The sequence below is a fragment of the Gekko japonicus genome, unplaced genomic scaffold (genome assembly GCF_001447785.1).
Source record: "Gekko japonicus isolate JY-2015 unplaced genomic scaffold, Gekko_japonicus_V1.1 scaffold2043, whole genome shotgun sequence".
Lineage (NCBI taxonomy): Eukaryota > Metazoa > Chordata > Lepidosauria > Squamata > Gekkonidae > Gekko > Gekko japonicus.
Genome location: NW_015166480.1, coordinates 139,679 through 152,758, shown reverse-complemented (window position 1 = coordinate 152,758; position 13,080 = coordinate 139,679). Strand labels below are relative to the sequence as shown.

At 39.8% G+C, this 13,080-nt stretch overlaps 1 protein-coding gene across 1 annotated transcript in view; it reads right to left on the bottom strand.

Moving 5' to 3' along the window:
- The window catches only part of LRP1B (LDL receptor related protein 1B), a gene marked incomplete at both ends in the record, with an annotated part of 332,345 nt that overhangs the window by 183,083 nt on the left and 136,182 nt on the right, over positions 1-13,080 (bottom strand). Inside the window, one exon of the mRNA XM_015412125.1 lies at positions 3,670-3,810. Within this exon, the coding sequence (XP_015267611.1) occupies positions 3,670-3,810 (141 nt within the window). The remainder of the gene's footprint in view (positions 1-3,669; positions 3,811-13,080) is intronic.

The following is a 13,080-nucleotide window of genomic DNA, read 5'->3' as shown; positions in this document are numbered from 1 at the left end:
TACCTGTGGCTGGGCTGCTGGTCGCAAGCCAGATTAATGGCCCAAGACCGGAGTTGGTGACTCGCCCGCATATCGGACAAGGAGGTTGGTCAGCCTGACACCTGCCTTGTCTGTTCTGCTACCTAGGAAGATGCTCCCTTGCCGGTTGCTGTTATTAAATTGTAAATAGTTAATAAAGTCGCCCTTGTGTTGACCAAGAACTGTTGTCCGTCTCGTTGTTCCGACTGTGGTGGCAAGTACTTCTTCACCCAAAGAGTGATTAATACATGGAATTCATTGCCACAGGAGTTGGTGGCGGCTACAAGCATTGACGGCTTCAAGAGGGAATTAGATAAGCATATGGAGCAGAGGTCCATCGGTGGCTATTAGCCACAAGGTATAGATAGGGACTCCGGGGCAAGTGATCCTCTGTATTCTTGGTGCTTGGGGGGGGGGTCAACAGAGGAAGGGCTTCTAATGTCCTGGCCCCACTGCTGGACCTCCTGATGGCAGCTGGTATTTTTGGCCACTGTGTGACAGAGTGTTGGACTGGATGGGCCATTGGCCTGATCCAACATTGGCTTCTCTTATGTTCTTATGTACCATCCCCAAGTTAAAGTGTAATCCAGAAATTTGTCTAGTACATACACACAGATAGGATTATTTTGCAACATGTTACACCATAGTGCAGATATTAAAGTTTGTTTCAAACTAAATGTTGGATCATGTAGTTCCACATGAAATCCAGAACATAAATTTGTATACTGTATTTTCCATGAAGACACTCAAGTCAGTAAATCTTTCAAAGTTAAAAATTTCAGCAAATTGGATTTTCTCCAATATTTCACTTACAAAATTTAAGCCTTCCAATAATCCAATCATAACAGCATACTCATGGAGCTATAAAATTACTAGTCCAGTTCCAGAGGTGAGGCTTTTATAGTCTTCCGAATGTGATGCTTCAAATTTTTTCATTAAAAAGTTCTTTAATTACTTGGAATTTTTAAAAACTATTTGTAATTTTTTCTTTAATAAAAAAGTCAAAAAGCCCATCTATATCTATATCCTACCTTATCCTAAAGAGCACTCAAGGTACTGTATAAGAACAAAAAAAAATCAAAATCAATACTTAAACTAAGAGATCGTAAACAATAACCAGAACTGAACAAAAACCATCCTTCTGATCACCTGACTAACTGAGTCACTTACATTCTCTGCTTTAAATGGTTCTGTTTTGTTCTGCTTCCTAAAAATCTGAAATATGTTAAGTACCTTCCTGAATGATTCTGAATACTGTTCCAGATCTTGAGCAAAACCAAGTACAAGCCAATGACCATACATAAACAATTTTAACCATCACAGGTGGGGACTGAAAACAAATTGGACTGAGATGAGCAAAGTTGCCATACAGCATCTCATGGGAAGAGACAGTCCTGTAAGCACAAAGGTCTCAGGGTGTGAGAGGCTATAAAGGTCAAAAACCAGCACATAGAACTGTACCCAGAAACAAATAAGTTGTCATAAGTCAGTCTGTGCTGAATGATGGCACAGTTTTTCTCAGATGAAGAGCTACCTGCTGGCCCTCAGCCAGTAATTGAACAGCTGGCTGCAGCTGGCCCTGAGCCAGAAGAACAACAGGAGATCAGGTTACCAGATTTCAGCTCTCTAAGATGTGAAGTCTTGGGAGCAAAAATTCTACTTTGTGAGCTACTGGCATTAAAGTTGTGAGTGAGCAATTTGGCTACTGCATAAATTGTTTCCTCTGGAGCCATCCTTCCTGAGCTAAGACAAAAATGTGTGAGCCAAAGGCAACACAATTGTCCAGCTTCAAGGTCACTGTAGAATGAGTCAGCATGAATAGGTTAGGGGCATCCAAAAGGAGAGATCATTTTAAAACTAAATGTAACTGAAAAAATACATTTTTGGCCATTCTAGTTACATTTTTCTCCAATAGAAAAACAAGGACCAAGAAGATTCCTAAGCTAAAAACTGAGTCTGTTAAAGAAAGAATACCCCAACCAAAGCAACCAACACAATTCTTCCCTGAACATGAGTTATCTGGGAAACACATTATTTATTTGTCTGCTTTTCTGTCAAAGCAGTTTATAACTCCACAGAAACAGAAGAATAATTTACTGACATAATATGCTCAATTATTTTCTCTTAAAAAGGCAAATTAGGCTGTTTTTATGTTGTGCATGTATTTTAACCCTGTTTTTTAATTGTTTTAATGTGTGTTGAGGGGATTGATTTTAGTGGTTTGAAAATGTTATTTTTATCATGTATGTTTTAAATTGTTAGCCACCCAGAGACTGGACTATAACTGGACAGAACCCCTTGCCCCATTAAGATGTCCTGGGACGTCCCCATTGGCAAGGGAAACATTAAAGTTCTTTGTGACAGTATGTTTCAGCTTCTCCTGAGCAGGCTTTCAGAAACAGGAGCCACAGGTATCTAAACTTCATGTGGAGGCTTTAACAACACTAAGTATCAAGTCAACACTGATGGTGGGAAACAATACTCAAGCTATACAAGCACTACATAGTGATTTTAACATGTCTACTAATTGATCACTTAAGAAATTGTTCAACACAGAATTATGCAAAAGTGTCATAACCAATAGTCTACCTACTATCACTCCAGTTCTTAATAGTTGTGCTGGATGCCATTCAGCCATCACAATAGTAGAGGATAAATAATACTTTACCACTGTCACTACAAATTCATAGGCCTGGGAGTGGGCTCTTTAATATGGTCTGTCATATTTGGCATGAGTTTTCTGTCAATATTACGGCAGACATTTCCCACCCTCTTCTGTTTCCCCCTCTTGGAAGGAAACCACAGAGCCAGATTCCTAAAGGAGGGATGAAGAGGATACTGCAGTGAAGGCAATTCTTTTATTACCTCAATGTAGTATTCCACAGAGCCTTGTCACTGTTAAGACTTTCAAATTTTCCCAGAGCATTCTGGAAACTAAGTGGATTTATCATTCTCTGGGGGTCGACCACTGGAACAGCCTTTGCAGGAATGAGGAACCATAACTACCCGTGCCTTCAGCAGACAATGATCTGACTATGAAACAGGTTTTGTCGAACAGGTGGCCATGGCCATCAACTTGGAAGGCTTTAAAAGGGGAATGGACAAACTCATGGATGACTGGGCTATCAATGGCTACTAATCATGATGGATATCTACTCCCTCCAGTACCAAAGGTAGTATTAAGGATATTTGTGCTAGATTGTAGTGAAACATTTGTCCACATGCAAGTGTTAGTATTATTTAAACATTCGGGTTCCATCAATTTGGTAGTGATACTCAGTGCTGCAGATGGTGAGAAGCAGTTGAGGCGTACTGTGGCCTGGAAGAGAAAAAGCCTCTTCTTTGCACTGTTGTTGTTAGTTGCTAAGGTTTCTTACCAAATTACATCTAAAGGAGTGGCTATATCTAGCAGCCAGAGCCCCATTTGATAATATGAGGGATGGGGTGAAATCCTGTGTAACACCTTAGGCTTATCACAGCTTCATTTTTTTCTCTCTCTTTTATTAAAAAAGTGATTTTTCTGTTTCTGTGGAGTTATGTGCTACTATTGATGCCAATTTTTGGCCTAAAGGCAGTGAAATAATGCTTTAAATAAATAAATGGATATACTACAAGTATTATTTTTAAAAAATAATATAGAACACCATTTACCTTGCTGTGTTGCCTTATCATAAATTTTCATGTGCACGATTCCTGAAGTTTTGTTCCGCAGCACTGTGGGATTTCTTCCATCCCTCTTATTGCAGGTACCCAGCTGGCCTAAGTTTTGATCTGCCCACCACAGTTTCTTTTCTGTAAAATATAATTTTTATTTTTTTTTTAATAATGACATACCAAAAAATGTTTTAAAATGGCCATTTGAAGCCTTACTTATGTAATAACAGTTACAAATAAGTTTCAAAGCTTTAAAAAATAATTTTAGGTATAAGCCTTTGAAAAATAAATTCGATGTGGGTAGTAGATATAAAATAAAGCTCACAGATAACACAATCTGTATATATTTTACAACGTCAAAAATTACAAAAAACTTCCACCATACCCATTTTTTTAAACTTTAGTCTCCTTAACCCTATTAACAAAATGAATAATTAATAAAATTTCATAAAATTTAACTGAGTGAATATGCTTGTCATCTGGAAAAAAAAACTGAAGAGAAAATTGGATTTATACCTTGCCCTTTACTACCCAAAGGAGTCTCAGAGCGGCTAGCAAACTCCTTTCCCTTCCCCTCCCCACAACAGACACCCTGTGAGGTAGGTGGGGCTGAGAGAGCTCTTTCAAGAACTGCCCTTTCAAGGACAGCTCTTGTCAGAACTATGGCTTGCCCAAGGTCATCCAGCAGCTGCAAGTGGAGGAGTGGGGAATCAAACCCCATTTTCCCAGATTAGAGTCTGCACACTTAACCACTACACCAAACTGCCGATAGCATAGAACAAAACATTGGAACCTACCTGAAGATTTCTTCTCTTCAGTGGGGCAAAGGCATCCGGAGATTGATTAGGTCATGTCTATGCAAATTTTTTTAAGTCTCTACTGGCTGGATTGAGGCTGACTCTCTATAGCCCAGCTCCATCGTTGTATCACATTATTATTTTTCTTTTCTTTGTTGTTATTGTTATTGCTGTTGTTTAGGCAGACTTCACCACACTGAAGAGAAGAAACCTTCAGGTAGGTTCCAATGTTTCATTCTCCTTGAGTGTGGGAAGTCATCCAGATTGTTTATATGCCCAAGCCGTCACCCTGGGTGGGATAATACCCTTTCTTTACAGATCCAAAACCTGCTGCAATGCTCTTCTACCAAAGGATGCCTCCTTAGCTTGCAACTGATCAATTGTGTAGTGCTTCACAAAGGTCGAGAATGTAGACCATGTAGCAGCTCTGCAAATGTCTTCCACTGGGGCCCTTATTAAAAAAAGCTGCAGAGAACACAGTAGCCCAGGTAGAATGTGCTGTAATATTTTTTGGTGCATGCAGATCCAAAGCCTCATATGCCTTTGTGATACACATCCTGACCCAAAAGGCAAGAGTGGCCTTCAAGACCTTCTTGCCCAGCATTGGACTGCTGTGAGAGACAAACAATGAGTCTGAAAGTCTAAAGTTTTTTGTCCTGTCCAGATAGGTATGCAGAGCTCTGCAGACATCCAACTCATGCCACATCTTTTCCTTAGGATGCACCAGCTTTGGGCTTTGGCCCCACTGGTGGACCTCCTGATGGCACCTGGTACTTTTGGCCACTGTGTGACCAACATTGGCTTCTCTTATGTTCTCATGATGGTAACACTAGCTGCTGATTTCCATGGTAAGTGGAGTTCAACTTTGGCACAAACCAAGGATTTGTCCTTAATATTACTGAGCCCTTGTGGGGGGAAATGCAACTCTTATTCTTTCTATCCACAGCATCCTTTAGGGCATTGTCGCCATCTTTTGATAATACCACTCCTGAGTGCAGAGCCACCACCAGTGTGTCCACTAAAGGTCGTCTGTGACATCCTTTGGAAGAGCATAGAACTTCCTAGCAATAGCAGTCAAGGAATTGCCATTGCCAAGGATTGCCCACTCCACCTTTACCACATCTTCAGGAAAAAATCAGGGAAGGGACAAACTGAGAACCCTCTCACCAGCCTATTAAAACACCTACTATCCATCTTGGCCAAAACAGCTGATCTGGGTGTTTTTGCTGTTTTTAATTGGTAATTCAGAGTATGGATAACATTTTGCAGAAGCCCCTGAAAATGCTCTTCCTGAAAAATCCTATAATAATTTTCTTGCAGATGTGTCGTCTCCTGACCACTCTTCTACCTCCTTTTCAAAGTCCACATAAGTTGAATTGCTTGTCAGAGGGAGTTCATCCAACCCAGAAACTGAAGTTGGGAGACATCTATGCAAACCTCGATGGATTAATTTCTCACTACTTCTGGAGGCCCATCTCTCTCCTGCTAAGACTGGCTACCGAGGCCTCTCATCCTCTGATAACTCTAAATCTTTTGGCCAGTGGAGGAGGCAGTGATTCGATTTCCAAAGAGGAGGATGGCCCATGTTGTGAGGGAGAAGGATTGCCTCTGCTGGAGTGAGTTCTTTTTCACTCCTTGCCCTTCCAGCTCTTCCTAGCCAGTTTGCTAGTATCTGCCAAGATCCAGGCAGTAGCCAGGGTCCCAAATGTCTGCAGACCCATCTGGTTCCCCTGTGGCAGCATCACAGAAGGTCGAAAGACCCAGGGTAGGGGTGCACTAAAAAAACACAAGGGGAAATGATGTGGCCACCATGTTTGTTCCCACCTGGCCACCACTCTTCTGGCAATAGGCTACTTGGAGAGGCCCCTGCATCACCAAACTCTCCCCCATCCGAACACTGAGTCTGGGGTCCAGACTGTGGGTCAAAGTGAAGCTGCTGTCTTGCCAAGGGGGGTCTCTCACCATCTGAAGCCTCCCATGATGTTCCTGCTTGCTCAGAAGCTTCCAATCTACCCAGAAAGGTGCCATCCCATGCCGTGTCTGCTGGTCCGGCTAGAACATGCTGCCTACAACTGGGAGCCATTGGTGTTGTTCAGAAGGAGGCTGCAGCCAGACCCAAAGCTTCAGATCCTTTAGGCCTCACAGCAGTCAGTGCTGCACTGGGGAGGGCTTCACATAGCCAATCTTCAATGCCTGAAGCTTTGGACAAGAGGGACCTCTCCCTCGAAGAATCCTTCTTCTTTTTGTCCCTGAAGGAGCCAATAGATCTCTCCTTGTCTATCCTGAATGGTGAGTAGTCAAGATTAATCCTAACAATATTACCAAAGAGCCAGAGCTGCAGGGCTATTTAGACTGTAGGGACCTCTCCCTCGAAGAATCCTTCTTTTTTTGTCCCTGAAGGAGCCAATAGATCTGTCCTTGTCTATCCTGAATGGTGAGTAATCAAGATTGATCCTAACAATATTACCAAGGAGCCAGAGCTGCAGGGCTATTTAGACTGGAGGGTCAGCCTCGATCTAGCCAATAGAGACGGGCAAACAATTGCATAGCCCTGCCTGGAGCTGGAAGAGACATGACCTAACCTATCTGGATGACTTCCCACGCTGAAGGAGAAAGGATGATCAAAATTTGTACAGGAAACAGTGTCAGGTGGATGCAACATTACAGGACCAGAGACAGGGAATTGGGATGAAAAACCACCCCACAGTGGGGGGGAGGGGGGGAAAGCCTTCTGCTACAGGAAGGTGGACAGCTTCTATAGGAACAATGTCTGCTTGATTTCTTGTGAAAAACACCCTGTTTGATTGCCTCTTCCCTACAGTGTCTGCTGGGCCCTACTGTATAATTCTACTAACAGTACTACTGTTGAAAGAGAGCATTCTTTCAAGTCACCAGTAATGCTTCCAGGGTAACATATTCTTCCTTCAGTAGACAAGATAATACTTGACAATGACCAGAATTTCTTATACATACAGTTTCAGATTTGATCCTCAGGATGCCACCTGCTTGCTGTTCCCCTTATTAACACAGCTCATCTGGCAACAATCAGCACCTGTGCTGTTTCCATGTTAGTTCCCACCCTATGAAATAGGCTCCCCAAGGGAGGTGTAGTCCCAAGGGGTGTTTTGGTGGCACCACAAGGCCATTTATTCTCAAGGGCTTTTAATGTGATATAGGCTGCAAGCACTTTATTTTAATTTATTTATTTATTTTAATTGCATTTTAAATGTTTTACATTTTGATTTGTATTCAACCTTCAGCCACCTGAAAAGGCAAGGTATACATATTGCAATAATAAATGCATAAATACCCTCAGAAGCTGCTTCCACATGATGATGATGATTTCCAGTTGTGTATTCATTGCCACTGCAAATGCATTTGCTGTAGCAGCAACAGAGAATTCACCCCAGGGTATTCTTGTGTGTGTTTTTGTTAGCCCCGTGTGCCTGCTGTCTCCTGCTTCTGCAACACTACAGGGCCTTTCCCTTTTTAGAAACATGGTAGTGGTTCCATTTAACAATATAGCAATTGTCAAATAAACAAAATAACAAACAACCCTCCAGAACGGGGGGGGGGATGTTGGGAACAAGAAGACATGAAGGAAAATGGCATGGATGTGGGCATGAAAGTTTGGAAGTTCACACCTTCCCATCCACATTGTGGGCAAACCCACTTTAACTCTTGGCTTTGTGCAAATATTGGCACAAACCAAGTTTGGGGTACATCGGACCAATCTAGGAAAAGCCACAGATAGAGATGAAAGAGTGCATGGATGACTGGAAGACATAATACATATGCTCTAAAAATATCTATTTTAGTAGGACCAACAAGGTGGAGCAAAACACCAATGTGGAAGCACCCTCAGCTGGCTTCATAATTTCAGCTGTGTTTTTTTGCCTTACCATTGCACATGATCCATGATTTCATATTTCTCATTGTACATGCTTAAGTACACAGTTCTTTCTTTGAATTAATACTTGGGAAAGTAATTCAGGGGTCCATATAATACAATTGGCAGGATTTTTAATGAATACATACCAAAAGTTCAGAGTTTCAACACTTAAGTTTAACCACTACAACTACTGGTTAGGTTTGCTAATGTGTATAGTTCCCTTTTTTAAACTATCTCCAAGACTCTGTGTGCAGCCTCTTTCACACTTCTCTGTATTTCTTTGATTATTTTAAACTAATCACAAGCAAAATATTTCTTTGATTATTTTAAACTAATCACAAGCAAAATATTTAATTCAGATTTTTGGAAATATAAACTGTGCCCTTCAAGTGCTCTTGAAATTTATACGTTCTGTCCAAACTCACTTAGGCCATCATGACAGCAAGCATTTGCTAGTAAATATCACACTGTACTATCTTACAAACAGGTGTGAAGTAAGGAACTCCAGAATAATGTTCCGATCTATATTTAATCTGATCTCCTATTGTATGTATATACATATGCCAATAAAGGCTTGTCAAAGTAAAGTTCAGAATACTTACAGATGTTAAAGTTCAATAAATTTTTTAACTGGTGGTAGTTTGGGGGGGTTAATTCCTGGAGGAACAGAATTTTTTTTTGGGGGGGGGACTGAATTATATACAATGCTTACTTTCCTATCAAACAAAAACTTTTTTCCTGACTTAACAAAACGAACACTTCCTTTACAGCTTAGAGTATAAAATTGTACTATATGACATTCTGTGGAATTTAAAAGTATAAATGCCTTCATTTACTATAAGAAAAATGACAAGTATACCCATTACTTGAGAATTACTTGCAAACTGTTGCACCCTATGCTACCATAGCACGTGTATCTTTAATTGTTTTCCTCTGAAAGGTAAAAAAGTTTAAAAAGTAGAAAAATTCTGTAGTAAACAAAATAAAGCTTTTTCTTCATTCCTCTGCTCTTTCCAGAGAATAACCCTGAGGTAGACTAGTTCTACTGCTGTAAAAATCTGAGACAGCATGGGATTTGTGGGAACCTAATTTACCTCAAGTCACCCGATGTGAGATCTTACAAGAGAGAGCTGGGTACAACTGTAATAGATGTTAACAAAAATGTGGAATAGACTTTATGAAGGACTAAGAACTACACGTTGCTGAGAAAAATGGCCACTTGAAATACAGCTGCATGGACATTTCTCTCACTTAGGCACTCATTTTTGTGGTATTGTGGGGAACATAACTTGGCCTCATGTGAGAAGCTGCTCACACAAATGGGTTGCCACATGAAGCAGCTTTATGTAGCTGCTTGCTTCTGTGAAAGAGCTAAGAAATGAATACAGAAATAAAAAAAGAAATGAATACAGAAATAAAAATTAAAAATCCAAAACTAAAATTAGTTCACATGATTAACTCCTTGATATAAATGGCATTCAAGAATCAGTGTACTGATTTAGTAAGATTTCCTGGAGGAACCTCCCCTACTGAGCCCCACATGAGCTGATTAGGAGAAAACATGGGCCACTCCTGCACTGTCATTTTTGTCACTCATTTGTCCCTATGGCTTCAGGGTTTTAGTCCCAGAGGGAGCAAAACACATGTGGAGGGGGGGCAAAGCAATAGGGACAAATGAGTGACACAAATGACAGTGCAGAAGTGGCCACGGACAATGGCTACAGTCCTGAACATGGACTGCTTAAATTCAGTTGAAGGTGATAGAATGTGAAGAGTTTGCATACAAGAATGTAAGCAAATTCTATATCTAAATTTGTGTGTGTGCATGGATGTGTAAGTTATACTGTAATAAATGTCATTTATTATTTTTTAAAAAATGGAACTCGAAGATACTGATCCCATAATGATACCTAAATACAGGGTAAACCACATGCTTTCTCATATAAGTGCATCTTTGGTACAAAGACGAGAACTGAAAATCAAAACTAATATTCTTAAATCTCTGTAATATAAATCTCTGTAACATAAAATCCATGTACTTTCAAAATCTGTAACATAAATCCATGTACTTTCAAAATCATGGTGATGGAAAGTGCCATCAAGTCACGGCTGACTTATGGAGGCCCTGAGGGGTTTTCAAGGCAAGAGATAAACAAAGGTAGTTTGCCATTGCTTGCCTCTGCTCAGGAATTCTGGAGAGACTTGGTGGTCTCTCATCCAGGTACTAACCAGGGCCAACCCTATTTAGCTTCTGAGATCTAACAAGATCAGGCTACCCTGGACCATCCAAGTGAGGGCATGATACATACAAATTAGTGCTTTTTAAAAAATCTGCTACATGTGTGTATAAAGCACAAATAGCCTTCTTTATAGATTCACAGAATTATGAATTAGCACTCTAGGTCTACAGGTGAGTCTTCCTGAGTGACAAGCTATAAAGGGATGATGATTATAGAGATTCTTCTAATCTAATGATACTAATGATTCCAATGATTTTGTGAAAATGCTGTGTTTCTGAAGAGTTAAAATGCATCATGCATTTCCCATCACTGAGATGGATATGGCATAAAATACTGACAATAACAGCATGAAGAACCAAGAGAGAGAAAGGTTGTGAGGAAAGTTGCCTTACATAGCTCTAAATAAAGATCTGAGATAATTGACACCCATGTTCTGGAAAGCTGAGTTAGATCCCCATGTACGATCCGGCTGTTTGGGATGATGCACATACTGTGTGCAAAGCAAGGTCATCCTTCTTTTTGTATATCAGCTAATCATGGATCAAATTTCTGGACAAACTTCACTTGCTACAGTGGGCCCATTTTACCAGTGGAATCCTATACATGCTTATCTGAGAATAAATCTCATTTTATACAGTGGCATTTACTTCTGCCCAGGATTGCACTGTACATTAACTTTGATTTATTAAAAGTATATTGCATAGCTCTTTCATATGCTCAAGCTGCCATATCCCATGGGACTGTATCTAGATGCTAAAAATTATATTAGCTTAATGCAGCTAGGGACTATGGTCACTATTGTCTAAAAATGGGTAAACAATATAGTCTCTTTCTTATCCTTTCACTGTTCTTGCAATGTACACATCAGGAAATCAGCAGCTTGAAACAAATGACTCTACATGATCTAATTCTAGTGAAGAACCCAGAATAGCTACCCCCTGCATTGTCTGTGCCCCCTATTCAACTAACAGATTCAGTTGTTTTACATAAAGTCCTGTATGAGTTAACTCCCATGGAGAATGTAGGTTTCCTTTTGCAATGTGAATAACATGTGTTTGCCAATTCAGCATATCTAAATGGAACATATAGTAGTCAGACACTTCTCCCTATTGTGTTTCTGATGAAAAAAACTGCTGCTTGCATAAATAGTAAATAGTCTCTAAGACCACCTACCTCTCCTGCTAATTCCAATCATGTAATTAGACAATCCTGTTATCTTTGTTCTCAGATCACAGAATCATTTTTTTTCACAACATTAGAATTAGAAGACAATTCAGGACAGGGTAATATCATCACTAGCCCTTAGAGTATTGGCCTTCTTTGCAGTCTCCTGCACCTATACAATTAAAAAAAATTCAAAAAATCAAAACATAATTCTCAAAAATAGCCACATGCTGTTATTTTGTTTTTATCACTGCAGTCACAATGATTGAAATCTCACGCACACTTAGGTTGCTTGAAGACCAGTGAAACCCAGTTGTGTGCAGGATTACAGCCAATGTGATTTTCCTTATATATTTTTTAAAAAATAATTTAATTATCCTAGAAGTTATAATTTTCTCGTACTGGGGAAAACCATTTAAAAATGGGGCTAGAGAGAGGAACTGAAAGTTCCAGAAACAAGGCCTAGGTAATTAACTACACAGAAGAACCATGAATACTTGACGTTTCAGCTTTTACATGAAAATAAAGATGTGTACAGCCTAGTTATTCCAAAGGAATGCTTCCTGTGATCATCTGCCAAATATTTAACCTGAAACCCAAAAGCTAAGGAGAAACATTTGAATGTTCCTCTTCAGTTTGAATGCAGAAAATATAGCAGAGCATAGTTTAAGCTCCATTCATTTTATTTTTACAATAAATGAACTACATAAGCAGAAGCTGATAATGTACAGTGTAATCCTATGCAGAATTCCTCCAGTCAAATTAAAACGCCCAGTACCTCTGCCCAGGTTTGCACTGTTACTGTCTTTCACTCTTAAATGCCACAGTTTTCTGTAATATGGATTTTCACTTAAATTTTTCATTATATATTAAATTACACTGAAGTTAAAAAAGCAGAATAAGACTATCTATCTATCTATCTATCTATCTATCTATCTATCATCTATCTATCTATCTATCTATCTATCTATCTATCTATCTATCTATCTATCTATCTATCATCTATCTATCTATCGCTTTATTATCCAGCTCACACGGGGGATGCCAGTTAATCAGAATGTGCCAGATTCTCATGCTTACTGCTCTGCCCTTCTCCCTACCCAAAGGAATCTGCAGCATCCCAATTCTACCCCAGTAGGAATGTCATAACAACATCTCCCATACCTGACAGTTGTTCTCTCCTTCCCCCAAGGAGCCATCCTACGCAGTAGGCAAAAAAAAACAAACAAAAAAAAAAAACCCAAGAAAACTGAGGAATATTTTCCATTTTTCTCCCACCATAATTATTTTAAAATTTTTTCAATGGAAAATTTGA